This window comes from Myripristis murdjan, chromosome 20 (assembly GCF_902150065.1).
Source record: "Myripristis murdjan chromosome 20, fMyrMur1.1, whole genome shotgun sequence".
Classification (NCBI taxonomy): Eukaryota; Metazoa; Chordata; class Actinopteri; order Holocentriformes; family Holocentridae; genus Myripristis; species Myripristis murdjan.
Window position 1 is genome coordinate 1965822 of NC_043999.1, and position 25646 is coordinate 1991467.

General features: G+C 43.5%; 1 protein-coding gene across 1 annotated transcript in view; it reads left to right on the forward strand.

Moving 5' to 3' along the window:
* LOC115378723 (NACHT, LRR and PYD domains-containing protein 12-like) overlaps positions 1-25646 on the forward strand; it is a 99120-nt gene that overhangs the window by 26564 nt on the left and 46910 nt on the right. Inside the window, exons 8-10 of the mRNA XM_030079182.1 lie at positions 8395-8565; positions 12220-12393; positions 13345-13391. Of these exons, the coding sequence (XP_029935042.1) occupies positions 8395-8565; positions 12220-12393; positions 13345-13391 (392 nt within the window). The remainder of the gene's footprint in view (positions 1-8394; positions 8566-12219; positions 12394-13344; positions 13392-25646) is intronic.

Genomic DNA, 25646 nt, shown 5'->3' on the forward strand with positions numbered 1-25646 from the left:
GCCGCCCTAGGCGAAATTACTGGCTTGCGCCCTTCCATGTTACTACTCATACCGCAGCGCCAGTCGGCCGCGGCATCAGGCGGGCCGGTCGCGGCACCGGACGGCATCAGGCGGGCACCGGACGGTACCGTGCCCACCCGGTCAGGTCTGCCGGATCTGACAGGTGAGTGTCCGATGCCGCTCAGCTCAGCTGATTTTTTCGGTTGTCATGTCCTCTTCTTTTAGAGTCACACGCTTTGGTCCTCGAAACAACACGAAATAACTACCCATGGTGGCGGTGATCAGGGTGGCGGGACTGAATGCACCTGGCTGCTGTGATCTGCTGTGAGCTACCGCTCATTACCAAACTTCTGGGTCACGTAAACCGGACCAATTAAATAATAAAATCAAATTCAGTCCTGATTCCCGTTTTTCCATTTCGTATTTTTGATCCGAGCCTAAAATTGAACTATGAAAAACCAGGCATATTTTGGATTTTGGTGTTAGATTAAAAAAACAAATAACAAAATAACCAGTCACTTTTTCATTTTTTAATTTTTGATTGGCAATTGAAAATAGAAAGAATGAATGATACACGGATTCATTATGCAGACTAACAAAGTTGACAGCGGCTTTTGCTGCAGGTTTCGGTGAAACGTTTCGTGTTGCCATGGAAACCACACAGACTCGGGCAATAAGACATAGGCGGAGTAATATTTTCAGTGATTGATTCAGTATTTTTCATCTGAGCACTGCTAACTGTACTGTCATGCTCATTTGAGCACATTCTAAATGTCTGATTGATCAATCAGACTGCATGGTCGGATCTATGTGTTGTATAATTTTTAAAAATCTCATGTAGCTACCCCATGGAGTTCCTTCAAGTACCCCCAGGGGTACGTGTGCCCCCATTTGAGAATCACTGAGATAGACTGTCACGAGCGAGCTATAAATGACTCTGCCATGAGTGACTGCGTGCGTTGCGTTCTGGTTCTGACACGTTCGTTCTAGCTTGGCTTTTAAAACTCTCAGATGGAACAAACCAACCACGCAGCCAGGCTACGGTAGCCTGCAAGATTTTGATACAGCAATCATGAATCATTTTTGACAGCGTCTATTATTTAGGTAAGACAAAAAGGAACTCACAAATATTAACGGTAAATGGTGAAATTATGCATTTTTTTCAGCAAGGGCCCAGGGGCCCCCCCAGGTCAGGCAAAGGGGCCCACGGGTCATAAAACCCATGGGCCTATGGCAAATTACGCTACAGCTTCGATATGAACTGGATTAGGGAGGAAATGGAAGAGGGAGGAGCCAGAGAAACACCTGCCGGCCAGCAGGTGAGCGTCACACACTCAGTTACCATGGTAACCGACCCAGCAACCAGAGTTTCCCCTCAGCTGCCCCCCGCAGCTCACCGCAGGAACCCTGAGCCTTCAGCCGGTGTGGGGGTTTTCTGGCTGCAGTTGCTTGTTGCGTCCAGCAGATGGAGTCAGAGAGCTGCCAGCCACTGAGCTCAGAGCCTCCGCCTCTCCTGAGCCAATCAAATCAATCCTTCTCTTATAATAATCAATAATCAATAATCATCCAACCGCAGCGCAGCGTGAGGTGAGCCCTGCAGCTCCTCCTCTGCTGCTGCAGCAGAGAAATGTGAAGCTTTCCTAAACCTCTTGTTCCTGAATGTGTGTTCATGTTGTGAAGCAGCAAATCTGTGGAGCGGATCTGCAGCTCAGAGTGGAACATCTGGGTTCTAATCAACACCACTGGAACAGCTGTGTTTTTACTCCGTGGATACAAGCCCGCACCTGCGTGAGAGACACACTGCAGTGAGGCTTTTATTCTGAAAAGACAAACAGGCTGCAAGTCACACTCAAAGTGAAACTGAAACTGTGAAGTGAGTTTGTTCAGACTCCATTTTTTGACTCTATTTTGAAACGACAAAGAAACAGCAAATGAGGGAGGCTGAGGCAGGGTGAGTTTCACTACAACATTACATTGTCATCATTATCATAATTATTATAATTATTTGAGGGTAAAGTGTGTCGGGCAGCTGCTGCAGTAACATCCTGAATGTGAGCGACAGTCTGAGGACGAACAGCAGCTGGGACGAGCTTTAATGTGTCCTCTTCTCCGTCCGGACGCTTCGTCTTTACATTTGATGAGAAAGTCCGAGGAGGACAAAGAGCCGCGGTCCGGTGATGAGGCTCATTTCCGCCGCTGCTCACCAGTTACCAAGCTGCACTTTGTGAACCACAAGAACCAGTAAAACCAATAAAACTGTAACAATAACCAGTATGGTCATGAAGATTGTCACGAGGAGGCGGAAACAAATGTTGTCGCAACTCAGAAATACAAAATAAAAGCCAGAAAGAACATTTAAAACATGTACAGTATAATTAATACATGCATGCGTTTGAAGGAAACAGCAATCTGATTTAAATTTTAAAAGAGCAGAGTCCAGCTCCTGGGAACGTCTCAGTGTCCCAGGAGCCTTTCCAAGAACACTTTGTTGATTCGTCTCCAGAAACTATATAATATACATTTTTTAGATAATATAGATTTTTTTAACTTTAACATTCTGTGCTGACTTGTGTGAAGTTCCACTGAATCCCTCTTGTGCAGCTGAAGTGTGTGTGTCCTGTAAAAGTGCAACAGGATTTGTGACTTGTTCCAAAGTGTGAGTCCAGAGAGCTCAGGCAGTTTGCAGAGGAAGCAGAGATCTTCCCCTCAGAGTCACTGAGGCACCAGAACGCTGCTCAGGGAGAAACATCACACAGGACAGAGGACACATGCACAGCTGCTCCTCACTGAGGAAAATAACTTACACAGGATAATGCTAGCTCAGATCCTTGTTAAATGTGTGTGTGTGTGTGTGTGTGTGTGTGTGTGTGTGTGTGTGTGTGTGTGTGTCTTCAATCTCAGGCGGACTGAAGTACAGAAGATGAGTGTGTGTGTGGAGGAAGAGGAGGGCAGAGCAGAGCCTCCAGCCTCCAGCTGTTTGTCTATGAGGAGTGACCGGTCTAAAGGAGAAAATCCAGACTTCAGTGCTGAACCTGGACCTTCAGCCACAAAGTAAGAGCTCTGTCACACTGTCAGACTGATGGAATATATCATCACATGAGGCTGCATTCATGAAGCAAAACTCGTCATGAGGAGATCAAGCGCATCCTGTCTGAATACACTGTCAGTGAGTCTCACCCTCCCTGCATGTTCGTCATTAGCAGCGTCAGCTGGAACCTTTCATTGGCTCTCCCACCCCACCAGCCTCCTCTCTCTCCTCATTTTGCTTTTTAAAATAATGAACTTCACACCACTTCATTTTTGGAGCAAAGGAAGAGCTAAAATTGATTGTTTCATAAAGTTCTGTGTCCTTGACTTTGAATAACATGAACCCCATGCACCTGCACAAATGCAATCATGAAATTTTAACTTGCGCACTCAAAAAATGGCTGCATATCCAACCATTTTGGCTGCAGTCTGGAGTTCTGGTCTGAGCTTTCCAGCTGTAAATAACACATGCAGAACATGTAAATGTGCTAATGAACACAAATGTTTGCAGTATCAGAAGTTTGGATGAGTAGAACGTGACAATGTGCAGCTTCACATGTATTGCTGCCTGTATTTACTAGAACTAATGACATGAATAAAACATTTGTGTTTGCAGAGGTCAGCAGCACAGGCAGGGAGCAGAGCCTCCAGCCTCCAGCTGTCTGTCTATGAAGAGTGACTGGTCTAAAGACAAACCTCCAGAGTTCAGTGCTGAACCTGGACCTTCAGACACAAAGTAAGACCACTGAGTAATACAGCTCCACCATCAAGAGATCTTTTTCAGACAATTCTGATTTAAATTGTTTGAGTAAGATCCAGTGATTGAAACATCACAATAACTATAAGGTGATTATTACTTTTCCATTTTTATGGTCCACAGTAGAAAGACAGTTTTATTGATTTTTGTTTTAATGCTGTTGCCCCCCAGCATTTTTTACTGTGTTTTTCTCCTGAAATCAGCAATTTAATGCAGAAGAGACTGCAGAGAGAAGACTGTGATTAGTGTTGTCCTTGTTCATAGAGGATAAAAATATAAAAACTTAAACTATAAAACTGTTTTTTGGAGCCACACCAGATCACTCAGCTTTGAAGCTGATGCTGCTCCTCACCACACAGGAGCAAACACCCAACGTCCCAACATTGTTGAAAGGACAGTTTCATGGGTTTAGTTTGGTAGCTGAGGTCGATCCTGGTTCATAAGTTAAAGCAAATATAGTGAATGAAATAAGCTCAACATTGAAAAACAAAGCAAACCTCACAGTACAATCAAAACGCTAAAGTGACCTCAACAATACTAACACATTTCTGCTGTTTGTAGTCAGGAATAATGAAGACTGGACCCTGTTGATGAACCAATGATTAGCAACTTTTGGTAAAACAGATAATGATATGACTTCATACTGTTTTTATTGAGAATAATATTAATTACGGACAACTATATCTAACAAAGCACAGAGCAGCTACAGTGTTGAATGAGAGGAGAAAATGAATTTTACATGTTGTGTCATCATGATGCTATTTGAATATTTAGATTATTTGAGAAAAAAAAATCATCTTATCTAATCTTATCTAATTCACACAAGGTTTAGTTTTTGTTTGAAAGTTTTTAGTTAAAACAATGTTTTAACTAAGTAATAAATACTGTCATTCTCCTCCACAGAGAGAGGAAGAGGAGCAGTGAGGCTGTGGAGGAGCAGCTGTCCTGCTGTGCTTTGTGTCAGGAGGCCCTGAGGGATCCAGTCTCCACCAGCTGTGGACACTGGTTCTGCAGACAGTGCATCACCTCAGACTGGGAGCAGTCTGGTTCATCAGGAGACTCTGCCTGTCCCCAGTGTGGAGAAAGATCCAGAACAAGACCTGGACTGCAGACACTCAATCAAACCAGACCAGTGGACGGCGGTCTGCAGGAGGTTTTAGACGAGCATAAGATCAGTCTGAGGAGGAGATGTGAATTTGTGACAGAAGGAACTGCTGCAGCAGGAAGTGGAACCCCCCTCAACAGGATCTACACTGAGCTCTACATCACACAGGGACGGAGGGAAGGGGTTAACACCCAACATGAGGTGCTGCAGCTGGAGACAACATCCAAGACGGAGACCCTCAGTGACACTCCAATCAGGTGCCAGGACATCTTTAAACCCTTACCTGGCCAAGACACACACATCAGAGTAGTTGTGACGCAGGGTGTTGCTGGCATTGGAAAAACCTTCTCAGTGCAGAAGTTCACTCTGGACTGGGCAGAGGGCTTGGAAAACCAACATGTCAGTCTTGTGGTTCTGCTTTCGTTCCGGGAGCTGAACTTGATCAAAGATGTGCGCTACAGTCTTCTCCAGCTGCTCCGTGTTTTCCATCCAACATTACAGACGGTCACAGCAGAGAAGCTTGGCGTCTGTGAAGTCGTGTTCATCTTTGACGGCCTGGATGAAAGCAGATTTTTATTGGATTTCCAGAACAATGAGGTCGTGTCTGATGTCACACAGACATCATCAGTAGATGTGCTGTTGACAAACCTCATCAAGGGGAATCTGCTTCCCTTGGCTCTCCTCTGGATAACTTCCAGACCTGCGGCAGCCAATCAGATCCCTCCTACATGTGTGGACAGGGTAACAGAAGTGCGAGGGTTCACTGACCTCCAGAAGGAGGAGTACTTCAGGAGGAGATCCAGTGATGAGGAGCTGTGCACCAGAATCATCTCACACATCAAGGCGTCCAGGAGCCTCCACATCATGTGCCACATCCCAGTCTTCTGCTGGATCACTGCTACAGTTCTGGAGCACATGTTGACTACAGACCAGAGAGGAGAGCTGCCCAAGAGCCTGACTGACATGTACTCACACTTCCTGCTGGTTCAGACACAGAGCAAGAAGCACAAGTACGATGAGAGACATGACAGGAGTCAGCAGGAGCTGATGGAGACTGACAGGGAAGTTCTTCTGAAGCTGGGCAGGCTGGCATTTGAACATCTGGAGAAAGGCAACCTGATGTTCTACCAAGAAGACCTGGAGGAGTGTGGTCTTGATGTCACAGAGGCCTTGGTGTACTCAGGCGTGTGCGCAGAGATCTTCAAAACAGAGTGTGTGCTCTTCCAGAGAAAAGTCTACTGCTTTGTTCATCTGAGCATTCAGGAGTTTCTCGCTGCAGTCTACATCTTCCACTGCTACACCAACAGGGACATGAAGGTACTGAACACATTCCTTGGACATGAGTTGGACTATGAAGACAATGAATCATACCTGGATGATAAATTTGGAAGAGCGCACTGGGGTAGTGAATCATACCTTGGTGTTAAAGGCCACACAGTCATGGGAAAAGTTTGGGGTAGACATAATGACAGTGTGCGATCCTTGGATGTCCTCCTGAAGACAGTCATGTCTAAAGCCCTGAAAAGCAAAAATGGTCACCTGGACCTCTTTGTCCGCTTCCTTCATGGCCTCTCACTGGAGTCCAACCAGAGGCTCTTAGGAGGCCTGCTGGGTCAGACAGAGAGCAGACCAGAAGACATCCAGAGAGCAATCTACAACCTGAAGGAGATGGACACCTACAGAGCCTCACCTGACAGAAGCATCAACATCTTCCACTGTTTGATGGAGATGAACGACCACTCAGTACATCAGGACATCCAAGAGTTCCTGAAGTCAGAGAACAGATCAGAGAAGGAACTCCCTGAGATCCACTGCTCAGCTCTGGCCTACATGCTGCAGATGTCAGAGGAGGTTCTGGATGAGTTGGACCTGGAGGTGTACAACACATCAGTGGAGGGACGACAGAGACTGATCCCAGCTGTGAGGAACTGCAGGAAGGCTCGGTTAGTCCTGATGTGAATACAGACATTACACAACAGTGTAGAGCAGCATTCACACCTGACAGCATCAGAGTTACAGTAGAGACAGATAACATACTGCACATTAACACACTGTCTGTACTATAAAGGTTGTTCTTGACCTTAGCTTTTTTACTGCTAAGGTCAATATATTTGACCTTAGCTTTTTTACTGCTAAGGTCAAATATCTGCAAAATTTTTCAGGTGGCTGTGTTCATGAGAGAAAATTTAATCACAACAGACAGATGTATTTTCAGGTGGATAAAAACTACAATAAAGACAGTATTACATAACATAATTTTCAGTGGGTTTTTTTTCATTCATGTTTGTTTTACAAGAATTTGAAATGTCCTAGCTGAGGAACTTAGCCTAAAACTTCCCTTTCCTATACATTATAAACTTGAAAAAGAAATAATTTGATACAGTACTATACAATTCACATTTCATCTGTAATTACAGGCTGTCTCGCTGTGGACTCTCAGAGACTCACTGTGAAGTCGTGGCCTCGGCTCTGAAGTCCAACCTCCATCTGATAGAGCTGGACCTGAGTAAGAACTACCTGGAGGATTCAGGAGTGGAGCTGCTGTCTGCTGGACTGGAGAGTCCAAACTGCAGACTGGAGACTCTGAGGTCAGACATTTTATTTGATCTGCACTGACATGAAAATTATGTGTATTTTTGTTGTGACAGCTAACCTCCACACTGACAGACAAAATAATAGAATGAAATGGTTTTAGAGTAAAGCTCATGGTTTTCTTAAAGTCAGCACATGAAAGGAATGATCAGCATGATTATGCCCAGGTCAAAGGCCCTGCTTCCTCCTGGCATCAACATCCGTTCTGATCCGGTCCCAGGTGGACAGGACTGAGACAGGTGTCAACACCACAGAATGTGTCCTCAATGCGTCTTGAGATCCGATCTCTCAGACCACGCTCGGAGGCCTGGGACGCTTTTGTCCACATCGCATTAGAGGTGTAAACAGACATGTGACCCAGGACGGACTGAAGGCCCGCCCACTCACCTGACCTCTGACCCCACCCAGACACCCCGACACCCAGACACCCTGACACCCCTGACATTCCATTACTCTGACACCCCCACACCCCCAGCCAGACCGTCACTTTCCCAGTAAAACAAATTTCCTGCCTGATTCTGCCCAGTGCAGCGACGTGAACTCTGCCAGCCTCACTGCTGGGTTCATCATTACAAACACACTGTGCAGTCAAGCTTTGTTCAAACTTACAGAACTTTATTTGAAATTCTCGTCAAGATCTCAGTGTTTCTAAAGATACTAAACATGTCCTGCTGCATTATGGGTAAATGTGCAGAAAATGATGTTGAACACATCATTTGAATATTTCAGTTCAGAATACAGTATGTGAATGCTGCCATTGTCATGTTATATAAAAAATACTGAAGATGTTCACTGTAAATAAACCTGAACAGGTCTCATCAAATTATATAATCCTGCATGGTTTCAAACTGGATTTCTAAACACCTTTGTGTCCAATATTATTTTATAGCAACATGATTTCTTCTTTCTTCAGACTGAGTCACTGCAGCCTGTCAGAGAGCAGCTGTGCTTCTCTGGCCTCGGCTCTGAAGTCCAACCCCCATCTGACAGAGCTGGACCTGAGCGAGAACGAGCTGCAGGATTCAGACGTGAAGCTGCTGTCTGCTGGACTGGAGAGTCCAAACTGCAGACTGAAGATTCTGAGGTCAGACTGAGGTCATTACCTCTGTGTTTACGTGAAATATGAAATGAATTTTGTGGTGACAAAGATCTGTGTAAGTCTGATATTATTTTGATCCAAAATGATTACCTTAATGGTAAAGCCCATAATTTAGAGTAGCACAAAAAGCTTATTGATGATGACTCAGACATGTTGAGCTATAGATTTTACATTTCAAAAAGGAAAACCCCTACGCTCAGTAATTTAGTCTTCAGTCTCCTCTTGGTCGTTCAGGTTGTATTTTAACGAGAGCTGCTTGTTCCCTGTTGCATCGTGTCTTTCAAATCAAATCAAATCGAGTTTATTTCTATAGCCCTTTACAATAACCAAAAGGTACCCAAAGTGCTTTACAACTAAGTCATAAAAACAGTTCATAAAAGCTATACATGAAAAACAATACCTAATACATAAAAACAATACATAAGAAAAAAACAGTATAAAAACAGTCAAAGGGAAAGTGCTATAGTGCTTCAGCGTGACTTGAGCCTGCCAGAAGTGCATAAGGTGGAGCAGAAAAGGAACAACAATTGAATCTAAAACAAAGCTATGCTACTTATAATTAAAATGCCAATCTAAAAAGGTAGGTCATCAGCTTTGATTTAAAAAGGCCGAGTTCAGTAGTGGTGCGAATGTCTGGGGGGGAGTTTGTTCCACAGTCTGGGCGAAGCAACGGTAAAAGACCGATCACCCCACTGTTTATATCTAGCTCTTGGATCTTCGAGTAGAAGCTGGCCCGAAGAACGTAGCTCCCTGCCATGATTGCGGATGGTTAACAAATCAGACAGGTAAGCGGGAGCCAGGCCATTAACAGCACTAAAGACAAACATTAGAAGTTTAAAATCAATTCTAAAACGAACTGGAAGCCAGTGGAGTGATGACAGTACAGGGGTGATGTGTTCACATCTGGATGTGCCTGTTAAAAATCGAGCGGCCGTGTTCTGTACAAGCTGCAGACGTGAGATTGAGGACTGGCTGAGGCCAATGTAAAGGGCATTACAGTAATCCAGTCGCGGACTGATAAAGGCATGGATTGCCTTCTCAAGCTTGCGGTGGCTGAGAAAAGGATTCACTTTGGCCAAGAGACGCAGTTGAAAAAAGCTTGTTTTAACAACAGAACTTATCTGTTTGTCAAATTTGAGCCCACTATCAAATGTTACCCCAAGATTTTTTACATACGGTTTAAAAAAGGGGGACAAAGTACAAGGATTAGTGTTGAGTACATTCGATAAAGGTGACGTGCCAAAAAGAATGCATTCAGTTGTGCTGTCATTCAGGTGCAGAAAGTTCAGTGCTAGCCACTGCTTTACATCAGCAATACAGTTATGTAGCTTAGCAAGTGCATTGTTTTCATTGGGTCTCATAGGCAAATATATTTGCAAGTCATTAGCATAGAAGTGAAAAGACAGGTTGTGTCTTTTTATAACTGAACCCAGAGGTAGCATGTACAAAGAAAACAGAATAGGGCCGAGAATAGATCCCTGTGGCACCCCACAAGGGAGGGATGCATGTGCAGAGCAGAGGTCACCAATCATAACAGAGAAACTCCTATTTGCCAGGTATGACGTAAACCATTGAAGAGTGGTGCCTTGGATGCCAACATATTGCTCCAGGCGAGATACAAGGACTACATGGTCAACAGTATCAAAGGCCGCTGTGAGGTCCAGCAGCACCAGCACAGCGGGATTTCCAGCATCAACAGATTGGGCAATATCATTATGCACCTTTAACAGAGCTGACTCAGTGCTATATCGGGATCTAAAACCAGACTGGAATTTGTCAAGGACAGAGTGTAAGTCTGAAAATGTCTGTAATTGGATAAGAACAACTCTTTCTAGAACCTTTGAAAGAAAAGGCAAATGGGAAACAGGCCTAAAATTGGACAGTACAGAGGGGTCAAGATGTGTTTTTTTTAAGAGGGGCCTAACCACAGCATGTTTGAAGGCAGCTGGGACAGACCCTGAGATAAGACATGAGTTTATAAACACAAGCAGACTTGACCCAACAGAATCAAAAACCTCTTTCAAAAACTTGGCCGGAATGATGTCTAAAGGGCAGTTAGTAGGTTTCATGCCACTAACCACCTTAGAGAGAGAAGACAGAGAAATAGCATCAAACCGCTCAAAAAAAGCAGACTGTGCAGGAGGGGCACATACAATATCAGAGGACCTATCTAAGTTTATAATGTTTTGCCTGACAGATACCACTTTATCAGTGAAAAAAGAGACAAACTTTTCACAGGTTGCGGTGGAAGCCTCAGACAGGACAGTGGGGCGTGGGTTAATGACAGAGTCTATGGTCTTAAATAATAGTCTCGGATGATGAGAGCTGTTGGCTATAATGGAGGAGAGGTATTTGGACTTGGCCTCCTTAAGAGCTCTCTGGTAAGCAGCCAAGCTGTCCCTTAACCAGCCCAGGGAAACTTGCAGTCTGTCCTTTTTCCACCGCCGTTCAGCCCGTCTGCATTGTTGTCTGAGCAGACGCATGTGATCATTCAGCCAGGGATCTGTCTTGGTTTTAGATTTTTTCTGCCGAAAAGGGGCAACAAAGTCCAAAATCGCAGAACATGTAGAGTGGAAGGTGGAGAGTAGGCTATCTGGACAGAGGGGGGGAACCAGGCAGCTGTCAGCATGCAGCTGAGAGTCCCTAAAAGCAACAGCAAACTCTCCAGCCGTAGATGGAGTAAAAATGGAACGTCTGCGAGCTGGGGAAGCAGGCCTACTGGCACGTAGGGCGCAAAGTCGAAGACAATAGGGAGGTGATCTTCTCTATTTCTCTGTTGTAAAGTGTCTTTGAACTAGAGTTCTCATCGGGCCTGAAAATTAAGACCCGACCCGAACCGGGCCCGACTGGGCCAGCCCGAGGCCCTACCCAACCCGACTAATTAGCCGAACTTTAGGCCCGACAGCCCGATAAAGCCAGAAAAAAAAAAAAAAAAAGATCGCCAAATTCGCCATTATTAAGCAGCGCCGGTGGCTCAGATTCTAGTAGCAGTGAGAGAACGGACATAATAGTTGGCGAAAGGCAGCTTCAAATGTTCAGTTGTTCATAAAACATAAAAGTAGGCTATTAATTTCTCCGTTCTCTATTTCTCTGTTGTAAAGTGTCTTTGGGTACTCAGAAAAGCGCTGTATAAATTAGAGATTTTATTCTAACCCCTGAGCCTACATAACATCATTCTGAGTTTCCGACTCACCTCTTGTCCTCCAGGGCCAGCGGAACCCTGCATGTCTTCAGTCGGACTCAACAATATTGGGAATAAATAAATACTATAAAGGCTTTGTTTGAATCTTTGAACCCAAAGCCCGACCCGACCCGCCCAATTCACGTAAATTTTAGGCCCTACCCGACCCGAAAATGTCGGGGTCGGGTCGGGTTGGGTTCAGGCAGAATATGAGAACTCTACTTTGAACCTGGCACTGTGCTGGGCTCAGGAGTTTGGAGTTGAGTCTGCTAATTAAATTTAAAACCTCCACAGCTCTCAGATTATGAGAGCTTCAAGCAGGTTTTCTAGCAAGTTCAGATTCATTTTAGAGCTATGAGCTTTCTTTTTTATTTCAGACTGAGTTCGTCTGTCTTTAATCCCTAAACACCTTTGTGTCCAATATTATTTTATAGCAACATGATTTCTTCTTTCTTCAGACTGAGTGACTGCAGCTTGTCAGGGAGCAGCTGTGCTTCTCTGGCCTCGGCTCTGAAGTCCAACCCCCATCTGACAGAACTGCACCTGAGTGAGAACATTGACCTGCAGGATTCAGGAGTGAAGCTGCTGTCTGCTGGACTGGAGAGTCCAAACTGCAGACTGAAGACTCTGAGGTAGAGAATCTCTTTTCCTGTGTGAAGCTCTACTTGAACAGCAGCAGTGGTTTGTTAAAATGCTTCTTTCTCTGCAGGCTGACAGACTGTCAGGTCACAGATGAAGGCTGTGCTTCTCTGGCCTCTGCTCTGAAGTCCAACCCCCATCTGACAGAGCTGGACCTGACCTACAACTACCTGCAGGATTCAGGAGTGAAGCTGCTGTCTGATCTGATAGAGAGTCCAAACTGCAGCCTGAAGACTCTGAGGTCAGTAGAGGGGTGGAGTCAGTCCTCTCAGGTCAGTAGAGGGGTGGAGTCAGTCCATGTGGACGAGCTTCATTGGTTGGTCTCAGGTAGTGGCAGTTCTAGAGTGACTTGAAGTGGATAACACCTTTCTCCAGGTTTCAGATAGACCCCAGTTAAAAGGCTAAACAGAGCATCTGGAATGTGCCCAGCTGTAGGAAACATCCCAGTGTGCATGTAGGAAGGTCTAAGTTGTGCAGGATGACACAGCAGTCCAGCTGCCTTCAGATGGCTGCATGGACGGCCATGATTCACTTAGTCCCATTTAAACTGGGTTTCTGATGTGCACGTTAACACGTCTACTGGATGAAGAATTCATGTCAGTGAAACTTGAAATATGACGCACATAAAGGGGCTGATGTCTCTGTGACTGAAACTCCACCAACTACCAAACCTGCACAGAACGCCTGCGTCTGCTCTCAGACGACGAGGGACGAGGGAATTTTTTAGCCCAAAACTGCAGCACAGCACCGATTTCCATCCACACACAGCACTTCCACACTCCCTGCCCATCTCTGAACAAATGATGTCATGACGAGCAGAGAGTTACTGAACAGGTTCAGGAGGGAAACAAAGTCCAATTAATCCCAGCAATTAAATGATGATGATGATGATGATGATGATGATGATGATGATGATGATGATGATGATGTTTTAATCCCTACAGGCTGGAGGATGGAAAAGACTGGATTAAAGCTGACAGCCTGAGGATATGTGAGTACTGAGGCAGTATGAACACACACACACACACACACACACACACAGGGTGTATGTTTCTCAGTGAAATGCATGACACAGAAGAGGACAGATGTTGAACCTGGACCTCCAGCAGAGCAGCAGCATCCTGACCTTCATCTTTTTGAATGTCAGCTTTGTAGAGACGCTGCTGACAGTCACATGGCTCTCTGTGTTTTTCCACTTTGTTTTGGTGTGTGTGTGGTCCTGATGCAGAAATGAGCTGTGAACGTGGATTTCCACTGTGTGAAACAGACTTGATGGGCTCTGACAGGAAGCAGACACATTAAACAGACAATCCACATGGTACTTGTGCTGTGAACACAGCTGCAGTCTGGATGTGCTGCAGCTCTGACTGACAGCTGATGAAGTGAGTCTCAGTAAATGAGGATTTCTGATGTGTGCTGTGTGTCTTCTCCCCATCAGATGCTCGTCATCTCACACTGGATCCAAACACAGCGAACAGATTCCTCCATCTGTCTGAAGACAACAGAGAGGTGATGGCGTCTGAGCTGCAGTCGTATCCTGATCACCCAAACAGATTTAAGCAGAAGCTTCAGGTTCTGTGTAGAGAAGGTCTGACTGGGCGATGCTACTGGGAGGTCCAGTGGAGAGGAGAGGTTTATATAGCAGTGACTTACAGAGGAATCACAAGAAGTGGAGATGACTCTCGGCTTGGAGACAATAAACAGTCGTGGAGTCTGAGGTGCCATGATCACAGCTACACTGCCAAACACAACAGTGAGTCCACCAGCATCTCTGTCCGTCCCCGTGGATCTGACAGAGTAGCAGTGTATCTGGACTGCTCTGCTGGGACTCTGTCCTTCTACAGAGTCTCTTCTGACAGACTGAGACTCCTCCACACCTTCAGCTCCACCTTCACTGAGCCTCTCTACCCTGGGTTTTGGCTCTCGTCTCCTTGTTCTCGTGTGGTTCTGCTGCCAGAATCTGAGAGATAAAAACTTCTGGCAAAGCCACCAACAAGTGTTTGGGAAAAATGTTGCATTATGTGATGGATATGAGCAGGTTTTGATTAATATCATTGTGCTAGACAGATATTATGCAAGGCCAAACCAGTGGACCACACACACACACACACACACACACACACACACACACACACATACACACAAACATACATGTGTGATAGATTGAAGTTTATCAGGAAGCTGATTGTTAATGCTGAAAACATAAGTTCATTAAGTATTTAAGGAGTCACTTAGAAGGTGATTAAAAACAGACACAGACGTAGAGGAAATTCATTTGTAATAGTTTATAGTTAAAAATGTCCTGTGTAAGAAAGCGATTAAAAAGTGGTTGTAAATATTTGATTGGAAATACTTTATTTGCAATACATTGGAGTTTTACAGTGTATGTTTCTTTAATGTATCATTTCTTGAATACTTACCTGAAAAAAAGGAAACGTTATAATATCTACCTGCTTACTTATCTGTAAAAAAAAAAAAAAAAAAAAAAAACCCTGAAAGAAGGAAAAGAAAACTACGATAGACAACTGTTTATAATGAAAAAATGCACGTTGTTGCTGTCTTTCAAAAAGTCTGTCAGGATATTATAGTTCCTATTTTAGCGATATTTTGAATGTGTCTCTAGATAGATATGTTTGTTTGTTTGTTTGTTTTTTAATTAAAGTAGGCTATTTGTACTTTGAGTTTGATGTTGTAGAGGCCCACAGTTACACTTTATAATTTCAATGGATAAGGGCTGTGCATTTTAAGTTGCATTATTTTAGTTTCATTTCATTTTCTTATTTGATGTAAAAGGGACAGTGTCCAGCTCAAACATATACTGTATGTCACTATTTGATGCCATATCCTGCTTTGTTTTTTATTGACACTACAATAAATATGTTTTTTGAAGAATAGTTTGATGTAGTTGGATTATTCAAGGTATTCTCTAGTTTTAGAGCTTATTTTGAGTTTCTAGTTCTTGTAAAGCTACTTTGATGGACTGTAGTGGAAATTAGAAAAGTGAGCAAAGAAATTTGGTTAGAGGATAATTGCTTTTAATAGCATTATTTAAAACATATGAACATGCTGAGGGCTCAACACTGTATGGCAAATTTCAAAGGACCGTAAGAGAGAAAGAGGGAGGTACAGTTGGGCCAGACAGACAGTTACTCTCTGAAATTTTGCTGTTTATTGTCCCCCCCCCAATAATGAAATGGGATTTTCGCCCCTGAGACATCCTGTTTTGGTGGAAGATTCAGGTGGTCGCTGTGTGCCTGGTCAGGCAGGCTGGAGAGACTAGCTCTATGTAAACTGATGCAACAAAACATCTGGATTAAATAATCCACACCAGTGGAGCAGAGGCACACTTCAATTTCTGGTGAATTTCTGCAGCACTGGGCTCCTTGGTTCGTTTTGTCACCTGTAATTTCTCTGTAATATCTCTGTAATATTGCTATAGTAACTCAGTGACTGAATTTTGCTTGTGTAGGTCGAAGGAGTTTTTTAAAAATTACAGAGACCATATAAACTAAATAATAATGTTAATGATACTCCAATAAACCAGCCTGGCTCGTTTCAGTGCCACTCCGGCGACAGTCTCAGCGGGAACAGAGCTGCTGCTTGGGGGCTTTTCGGGCTGTGCCGGTTGGGTTGAAGATCCAGGCTCCGAGAGAGTTGTGGAAAGTGTTCCAGCATTTTTCATGAAGTTTTGTTTTCTTATTCTCCGGTTCGGACATGTTTGTAGAAGCACAGTCAATTCAAACAGGCAACACAACACACAGCAATGAAACAGTTTGACTGGTTGATGTACAGTACATTGTATGTATTTGAATTGTGTGACGTCCTCTTTGATTGGATTAAAAATGTAAATATTCTGCTTTTCTTCTCCAGCTGAAGCTGAACACGACTTTAAACTCTGGCTTCAACATAAAAAAATTCAACATCCTCCTTTTTTTACAGCAAAATTTAAATATTTACACCCTGAGTAACAATAGTGCATACTTTTGATTATTTTTAATGTAAAACAATATAGCTTACGTTTCATACAATGACTTATATTTGATATACTGAATCATCATAATCTCATTTTCCGCAGATAATTAGTGATAGTTAATGATAATTGGAAAAAGTACAATGATGATTATTATGATGATTTCTGGATGAGAAAGAAACGATTTCAACCAAATTTTTGTTTTTGATCTTGGAAAAATAAAGTTTCACATTCAGGTGGAGCTCAGTAAAAGCATGTTTGATGAGTTTCTCAGCCCTTCTCTCTCTCTCTCTCTCTCTCTCTCTCTCTCTCTCTCTGTCTCTCTCTGTCTCTCTGTCTCTGTCTTTTTTCCTCATGGGTTATTGATCAAAAGGGCCCCCTGTCAAATTCTTAACCCAGACATCAGAGGTAGTAAAAACCCATTTGGGAAAAGTGATGTGAGCAAAGACGCACAGTGGAGAAGTGCGCCTTTTTCAATTATTGCCCTACAAGAAAGAGCACTGCATTCATTTCAGGTTGTGTGCGCATGATACATTTATAGACTAGCAAAACGATTTTCAGCAACTTCATCCTGCATGGTTGGTAGCCTACAAGTATTATAGGAGCTTCATAACTGTTAAATCTGTCAATGACCGCCAGCGTCAATCTGTTCTGATTTGCATTTGTTATTCATTTTACATGCATATAATTACAGAATAAACACAGCACTTTGCTATAAAAGCAAATTTATTTGGATCAACATTTACAACAAATTACAACATAAACAACATTTAGGCCTACAAAGTGTAATGTTTGTAAAACATTTTTCAATAAAATACATTGGGAAACACAAGCTGCAACACGCCATAAAAACACTTATTTAACAACTAAATAATACACAAGGTCATTCAGCTTTAGGCCAACTTCTGTTCTCAGCAGGCAATCTCTCCTATTAGGCCAATATTTGGTTACGCTTCACATTAGTTGCAAATGTGAAGAAAAATAAATGAAAGCATTCATAACACATCCATATGCGTTAGTTTCCATGACTCAAAAATGAATCTTGATTTCCCGAAACTGAATAAATACCAAACATAACACAAAACTGCTTTGCTAGCTCAATCTTGTTGTAACTAGAATATCCGCTGGAAAAAAAAAAAAAAAAAAAATTCATGGACTGATAGTTACCCTTCTGCCGACTTCTCAGTCATTTTTAATCTAACAGGTGCCCTGACAATGACTCACCAACACAGCTGATCTTTATCTACAACCAACCAAATATTAACAGCTATTTAACCCTCCTATTATGTTTGGGGTCAATTTGACCCCATTCAGTTTTTAACGTCTCTAAATACATACTTAACATAATTTTTTTTGCTTCATATTTTATGACTTTTCCTAATTTAGTGGATACTACCGGGTAAAGATGAAATTCACATGATGATATGTTTTCAGTGTCCTGTACGCATTTTGTACGCATCGGTGGTGTTTGGGGTCAATTTGACCCCAGGCTGTTTTAGCTGTATAAAACACCGTTTTACACAATTTTTTTGGGTTGTTTTGGATGAAAATGAGGTCACTGTAACCTGCAATTTGATAATCTTCAAAAAACTTCCCTCTGCTTTAGGGCCTTAACCTAACATAACCATACCTGAAGTAGTACGGGAACCACTGACATGGGTGGATATGGGGGGAGATACTGAAGAGGGGAAAACATAATACCTACAAGAACTTCGATATTTACCGCGCTGTGAGGGTGGGGAAATATGGTTCCCACGAGGACATTGATAGTTCCCACCACATGGGGGGGAGCAAACATATAGAAGCTTGCACAGCAGCCTTCTAAATCATTTCTCTTGTTGCTCTGTGTACTCTCACTTTATAGATAGATGGATTTTATTGTCCTTTTTCAGGATAATTGTTTTCACTTCCGTACAGCCACGAGGATTACATAAACAACATTACAGAGGGAAACACCAACCAATACAATACCATACCAATACAATGCCATGGCGCATACCCGCCACCATACATATACATTTCGCCACAGTTACATGTCTCTCTGTTGAATATGAACGCGAAGCAAAGGTTTTCTGCCAGTGAGGTTTTGTCACAGCTCTTTGACAGTGAAAGTGACACAGAGGAGAATGTGTCTGAGACAGAGGATCATGTTGAGGAGGACCCTGGTTATGAGGCATCCTCTGATGAGAATGAAACCCTCAGTTCTGACCCTCCTGTTGTCTCTCAACCACCAGCAGACACGTTACCTTCCAAAAATGGAGAGGTATCATGGTCCCTCTCCCCACATGAACAACAGGGTAGACTCAGTGCTGCTAATGTCATCAAAATGGTTCCAGGCCCCAGCAGATACGCTGTCAGCCATGTCCAAGACATAAAATCAGCATTTGAGCCCTTTGTAACACCATCAGGTGGGGATATACTTGTGATGACAAACTTAGAGGGGAGGTGTGTGTATGGGAACAGTTGGAAAGACTTGGATGTGACCAATTTGCAGGCCTGTATTGGGTTACTCACTCAGAAGTTGTGTTTCTTTTTCCTGGGGTCAAATTGGCCCCGAACATAAGACATGTTACTATCCTTGATAATAGAAATAGATTTTCTTTCCAAATGTTATAAATAACAAAAATCTGTTCTTAGAAATAATATATAGCCATTAAAACACCAAAAAGACATTTCTTTCCAATTTTAGGTCAATCAGTGAGATTTTATGGTGATTTGCATATTTTTCCATAGTCGCGTGATAGGAATACTGGATGTATAAGTGGGGGTGGGGAGGGAGTTATGTTTTATTTAAAGGACTATTTAGGTAGTCAACAAAGAAACATAAAGTACCTGACACATAAACTTTGGTAACAATTTTAATTATAATAATTTTGTTGAGGTTTAAACTGCTGGGGTCAAATTGACCCCAAACATAAGGGATGTTAGTAAAATTTGAACATAACAGGAGGGTTAAATACAGGCTACTGCTTTCCAGTTTCGGCAAACATCTGTCTTTTAATAAACTCACCGGCAGATGTTTCAGCTGGGGGGGTGTCACTTTAATTTAACGTCAGCTCCGATTAATGTGGCTAAGCAGCAAAAGTAAGGACAGTAAGCAGTCACATTAAGGGAGTTATAGAATCACCTTTTCAGGCTGTTATCAATTTACCTCTGAAATAAAGACCACAGCTTTCACAGATGTGTTGATTTATTAAATGTTCATTTCAAAGTACAGATGCAAACAAATTGACGAATTAATTAAATCAATGGCCTAGGAAACTCATAAAGACTAAACAAATAATAACAATTAATAGGCTAATTAATAACTGATAACATTAACACATTAATAACAAGAACAAAGTTATAGCCGCACATCGCCGTGGAAAATCTTCCAGGTACTGTCTGTGCATAGACATAATATACGTAGACGCCTCATGACGTGCTGGAACGTGAGCAGCGTCGCTGCCATATTGGATGGGTCTTTTCACTCTAGGCACCAGAGTCAACCGGAGTCAATGGAGAGCCAGCAAAAATGCCGGTATTTTGTGCAGCTTATGATTGCAATAACCGGCACAGGATTTAAACCAGATCGCGTGGGATTACCTTTCAGAAGTAAGACTGAACAATAATTTTGGTTATTTTACCATTTATAATATTATATCATCGTTACTTACGTGTAACGTTATTACAGCAGGAACTGGTACTCTCTCTCTCTTTGACTCTTGCTGTTTTTTTTTTTTGCTATAAGACGGGAGGGTTTTGTTGCGACCGAGTCGTCAAAGCTCTGTAGTGAGCACTTCAAGCCTGATGATTTTGACAGGACGGGTCATTTTGTCAGTGATGTCCTCTGTGTGTGTGTGTGTGTGTGAGTGAGAGAGAGAGAGAAATAAATTCAAATGAACAATCAAAGTTGTTTCTTTTTTAAATTATAAAATTAATTCATTTATACATTTATCTATATGCCATACCATATGTTTTTGTTATAATACAAAGTCTTTCAGCATGAAAGTACGTATTTTTAATGTGTGACAGCATCCTGTATTATAACTGAAACTCTGCTGTTTGTAACAAACCAAACCGTGGGAAAATCGGGTAAGAATTCGGGGAGTTATGGATTATTAAAGCTGGGGATACACCTTCCGCAGTAGAAATAAATGCACTGGGAGCGCATTAGGGACCCATCCAAGATGGCGGCCGGCTGCTACGTCAGCTCCAATAGGCAGCGGCAGCCTATGAGGCGTCTACGTATATTATGTCTATGCTGTCTGTGGTGCTGAATCTGCCTCAGCAGGTACTGTCCGTGGTGCTGACTCCACTGCTGCACTGTATTATAGAAATTAAAGCTCCATAAAATTCACGGAGGATCTTGTTCAGCTCTTCTTTCCTTACAGCTGAGAAATCAGCTGTTTGCCCGGTGTTTGTCAGGTAGTCTTGTAGACATCTGACGGCCCAAGACGTTGACCGGGCCGTACCGGCTTCATTTCCTGACCTCTCCAGCTGATCCAGCTCTTCACTCGTCACTCTCGCGTATCTCTCCTTTTTCTCTTCTGTCTTGTCTTCCTCGTCCAGCCATTTATCTAAACTTAGGTCGCCAAATAAATCAAAATTGACAACAAAACGGTCCATTATGCAGACTAACAAAGTTGACAGCGGCTTTTGCTGCAGGTTTCGGTGAAACGTTTCGTGTTGCCATGGAAACCACACAGACTAATAAGATATAGGCGGAGTAATATTTTCAGTGATTGATTCAGTATTTTTCATCTGAGCACTGCTAACCGTACTGTCATGCTCATTTGAGCACATTGTAAACCTCTGATTGATCAATCAGATTGCTCGGTCGGATCTATGTGTTGTATAATTTTTAAAAATCTCATGTAGCTACCCCATGGAGCTCCTTCAAGTACCCCCAGGGGTACGTGTGCCCCCATTTGAGAATCACTGAGATAGACTGTCACGAGCGAGCTATAAATGACTCTGCCATGAGTGACCGCGTGCGTTGCGTTCTGGTTCTGACTCGTTCGTTCTAGCTTGGCTTTTAAAACTCTCAGATGGAACAAACCAACCACGCAGCCAGGCTACGGTAGCCTGCAAGGTTTTGATACAGCGATCATGAATCATTTTTGACAGCGTCTATTGTTTAGGTAAGACAAAAAGGAAGTCACAAATATTAACGGTAAATGGTGAAATTATGCATTTTTTTTTTTAGCAAGGGCCAAGGGGGCCCCCCAGGTCAGGCAAAGGGGCTCACGGGTCATAAAACCCATGGGCCTATGGCAAATTACGCTACAGCTTCAATATAAACTGGATTAGGGAGGAAATGGAAGAGGGAGGAGCCAGAGAAACACCTGCCGGCCAGCAGGTGAGCGTCACACACTCAGTTACCATGGTAACCGACCTAGCAACCAGAGTTTCCCCTCAGCTGCCTCCCGCAGCTCACCGCAGGAACCCTGAGCCTTCAGCCGGTGTGGGGGTTTTCTGGCTGCTGTTGCGTGTTGCGTCCAGCAGATGGAGTCAGAGAGCTGCCAGCCACTGAGCTCAGAGCCTCCGCCTCTCCTGAGCCAATCAAATCAATCCTTCTCTTATAATAATCAATAATCAATAATCATCCAACCGCAGCGCAGCGTGAGGTGAGCCCTGCAGCTCTTCCTCTGCTGCTGCAGCAGAGAAATGTGAAGCTCTCCTAAACCTCTTGTTCCTGAATGTGTGTTCATGTTGTGAAGCAGCAAATCTGTGGAGCGGATCTGCAGCTCAGAGTGGAACATCTGGGTTCTACTGGAGAGGGAACTTTCAGCAGCACCACTGGAACAGCTGTGTTTTTACTCCGTGGATACAAGCCCGCATCTGTGTGAGAGACACACTGCAGTGAGGCTTTTATTCTGAAAGGACAAACAGGCTGCAAGTCACACTCAAAGTGAAACTGAAACTGTGAAGTGAGTTTGTTCAGACTCCATTTTTTGACTCTATTTTGAAACGACAAAGAAACAGCAAATGAGGGAGGCTGAGGCAGGGTGAGTTTCACTACAACATTACATTGTCATCATTATCATAATTATTATAATTATTTGAGGGTAAAGTGTGTCGGGCAGCTTTTGCATGAACAACCTGAATGTGAGCGACAGTCTGAGGACGGACAGCAGCTGGGACGAGCTTTATGTGTCCTCTTCTCCGTCAGGACGCTTCGTCTTTACATTTGATGAGAAAGTCCGAGGAGGAAAAAGAGCCTCGGTCCGGTGATGAGGCTCATTTCATTTTTTTTGTGTGTGTGTGTGTTCCTCTCAGATGGACTGAAGTGCAGAAGATGAGTGTGTGTGAGGAAGAAGAGGAGGGCAGAGCAGAGCCTCCAGCCTCCAGCTGTCTGTCTATGAGGAGTGACCTGTCTAAAGGAGAAAATCCAGCCTTTAGTGCTGAACCTGGACCTTCAGCCACGAGGTGAGAGCTCGGTTATACTGTCAGACTGATGGAATATATCATCACATGAGGCTGCATTCATGACGCAAAACTCGTCATGAGGAGATCAAGCTCATCTGGTCTGAATACACTGTCAGTGAGTCTCACCCTCCCTGCATGTTCGTCATTAGCAGCGTCAGCTGGAACCTTTCATTGGCTCTCCCACCCCACCAGCCTCCTCCTCTCTCTCCTCATTTTGCTTTTTAAAATAATGAGCTTCACACTGCTTAATTTTTGGAGCAAAGGAACAGCTAAATGGATTGTTTCATAAAGTTCTGTGTCCTTGACTTTGAATAACGTGAACCCCATACACCTGCACAAATGCAATCGTGAAATTTTAACTTGCGCACTCAAAAAATGATTGCTTAACCAACCATTTTGGCCGCAGTCTGGAGTTCTGGTCTGAGCTTTCCAGCTGCAAATAACATGTGCAGAACATGTAAATATGCTAATGAACACAACTGTTTGCAGTATCAGAAGTTCAGATGAGCAGAACGTGACAATGTGCAGCTTCCCATGTATTGCTGCCTGTATTTACTACAAGTAATGACATGAATAAAACATTTGTGTTTGCAGAGGTCAGCAGCACAGGCAGAGAGCAGAGCCTCCAGCCTCCAGCTGTCTGTCTATGAGGAGTGACTGGTCTAAAGGGGAAAATCCAGTCTTCAGTAATGAACCTGGACCTTCAGACACAGAGTAAGACTGCTGAGTGATACAGCTCTACCATCAAAAGAGATTCTGAATTAAACTGTTTGAATAAGATCCAGTGATCAAAACATCACAATAACTATAAGGTGATTATTACTTTTCCATTTCAATGGCCCACAGTAGGAAGACAATTTTATTGCTTGTTGTTTTAATGTTGGTTACCACAAAAAAAAAAAAAAAAAAAAAAAAAAAAAGGATTTTAAAGATTAACACATTTTTCAGGTAGCTGTCTGTCCAGAGTTTGCCTGGGAGGTAACAGTGCCTCGGCTACTGAGGCAGCAACAGAGAAAAGCTCTTTTTTACTGTGTTTTTCTCCTGAAATCAGCTGGTAGAATAAACAATTTCATGCAGAAGAGACTCTAATTAGTGTTGTCCTTGTTCATACAGGAAAAAAGAAAAAAAGATAAAAACTTAAACTTTAAAACTGTTTTTGGAGCCATACCAGATAACTCAGCTTTGAGGCTGATGTTGGTCCTCACCACACAGGAGCAAACGCCCAACGTCCCAAAATTGTTGAAAGGACAGTTTCATGGCTTTAGTTTGGTAGCCAAGGTCGATCCTGGTTCATAAGTTAAAGCAAATATGGTGAATGAAATGAGCTCCACATTGAGAAACAAAGCAAACCTCACAGTACAATCAAAACGCTAAAGCAACCTCAACAATACAAACACATTTCTGCTGTTTGTAGTCAGGAATAAAAACAAAAAAGCTACAGTGTTGAGTCCATCCATGATTGCCACAGTAACTTTCATCCATGAGAGGAGAACAAGACTTTTATATGTTGTGTCATCATGATGCTGTTTGAATATTTAGATTGAGAAAAAAAAATCATCATATCTAATTCACAAATACAAGGTTTAGTTTTTGTTTGAAAAAAGTTTTTAGTTAAAACAATGTTTTAACTAAGTAATAAATACTGTCATTCACCTCCACAGAGAGGGGAAGAGGAGCAGTGAGGCTGTGGAGGAGCAGCTGTCCTGCTGTGCTTTGTGTCAGGAGGTCCTGAGGGATCCAGTCTCCACCAGCTGTGGACACTGGTTCTGCAGACAGTGCATCACCTCACACTGGGACCAGTCTGGTTCATCAGGAGACTCTGCCTGTCCCCAGTGTGGAGAAAGATCCAGAACAAGACCTGGACTGCAGACACCCAGTCAAACCAGCACAGTGGACGGTGGTCTGCAGGAGGTTTTAGACGAGCATAAGATCAGTCTGAGGAGGAGATGTGAATTTGTGACAGAAGGAACTGCTGCAGCAGGAACTGGAACCCCCCTCAACAGGATCTACACTGAGCTCTACATCACACAGGGACGGAGGGAAGGGGTTAATACCCAACATGAGGTGTGGCAGCTGGAGACAACATCCAAGACGGAGACCCTCCATGACACTCCAATCAAGTGCCAGGACATCTTTAAACCCTTACCTGGCCAACACACACACATCAGAGTAGTTGTGACGCAGGGCGTTGCTGGCATTGGAAAAACCTTCTCAGTGCAGAAGTTCACTCTGGACTGGGCAGAGGGCTTGGAAAACCAACATGTCAGTCTTGTGGTTCTGCTTTCGTTCCGGGAGCTGAACTTGATCAAAGATGAACGCTACAGTCTTCTCCAGCTGCTCCGTGTTTTCCATCCAACATTACAGACGGTCACAGCAGAGAAGCTCGCCGTCTGTAAAGTCGTGTTCATCTTTGACGGCCTGGATGAAAGCAGGTTTTTCTTGGATTTCCAGAACAATGAGGTCGTGTCTGATGTCACACAGACATCATCAGTAAACGAGCTGTTGACAAACCTCATCAAGGGGAATCTGCTTCCCTCGGCTCTTGTCTGGATAACTTCCAGACCTGCGGCGGCCCATCAGATCCCTCCTACATGTGTGGACAGGGTAACAGAAGTCCGAGGGTTCACTGACCTCCAGAAGGAGGAGTACTTCAGGAGGAGATCCAGTGATGAGGAGCTGTGCAGCAGAATCATCTCACACATCAAGGCATCCAGGAGCCTCCACATCATGTGCCACATCCCAGTTTTCTGCTGGATCACTGCTGCAGTTCTGGAGCACATGTTGACTACAGACCAGAGAGGAGAGCTGCCCAAGAGCCTGACTGACATGTACTCACACTTCCTGCTGGTTCAGTCACAGAGGAAG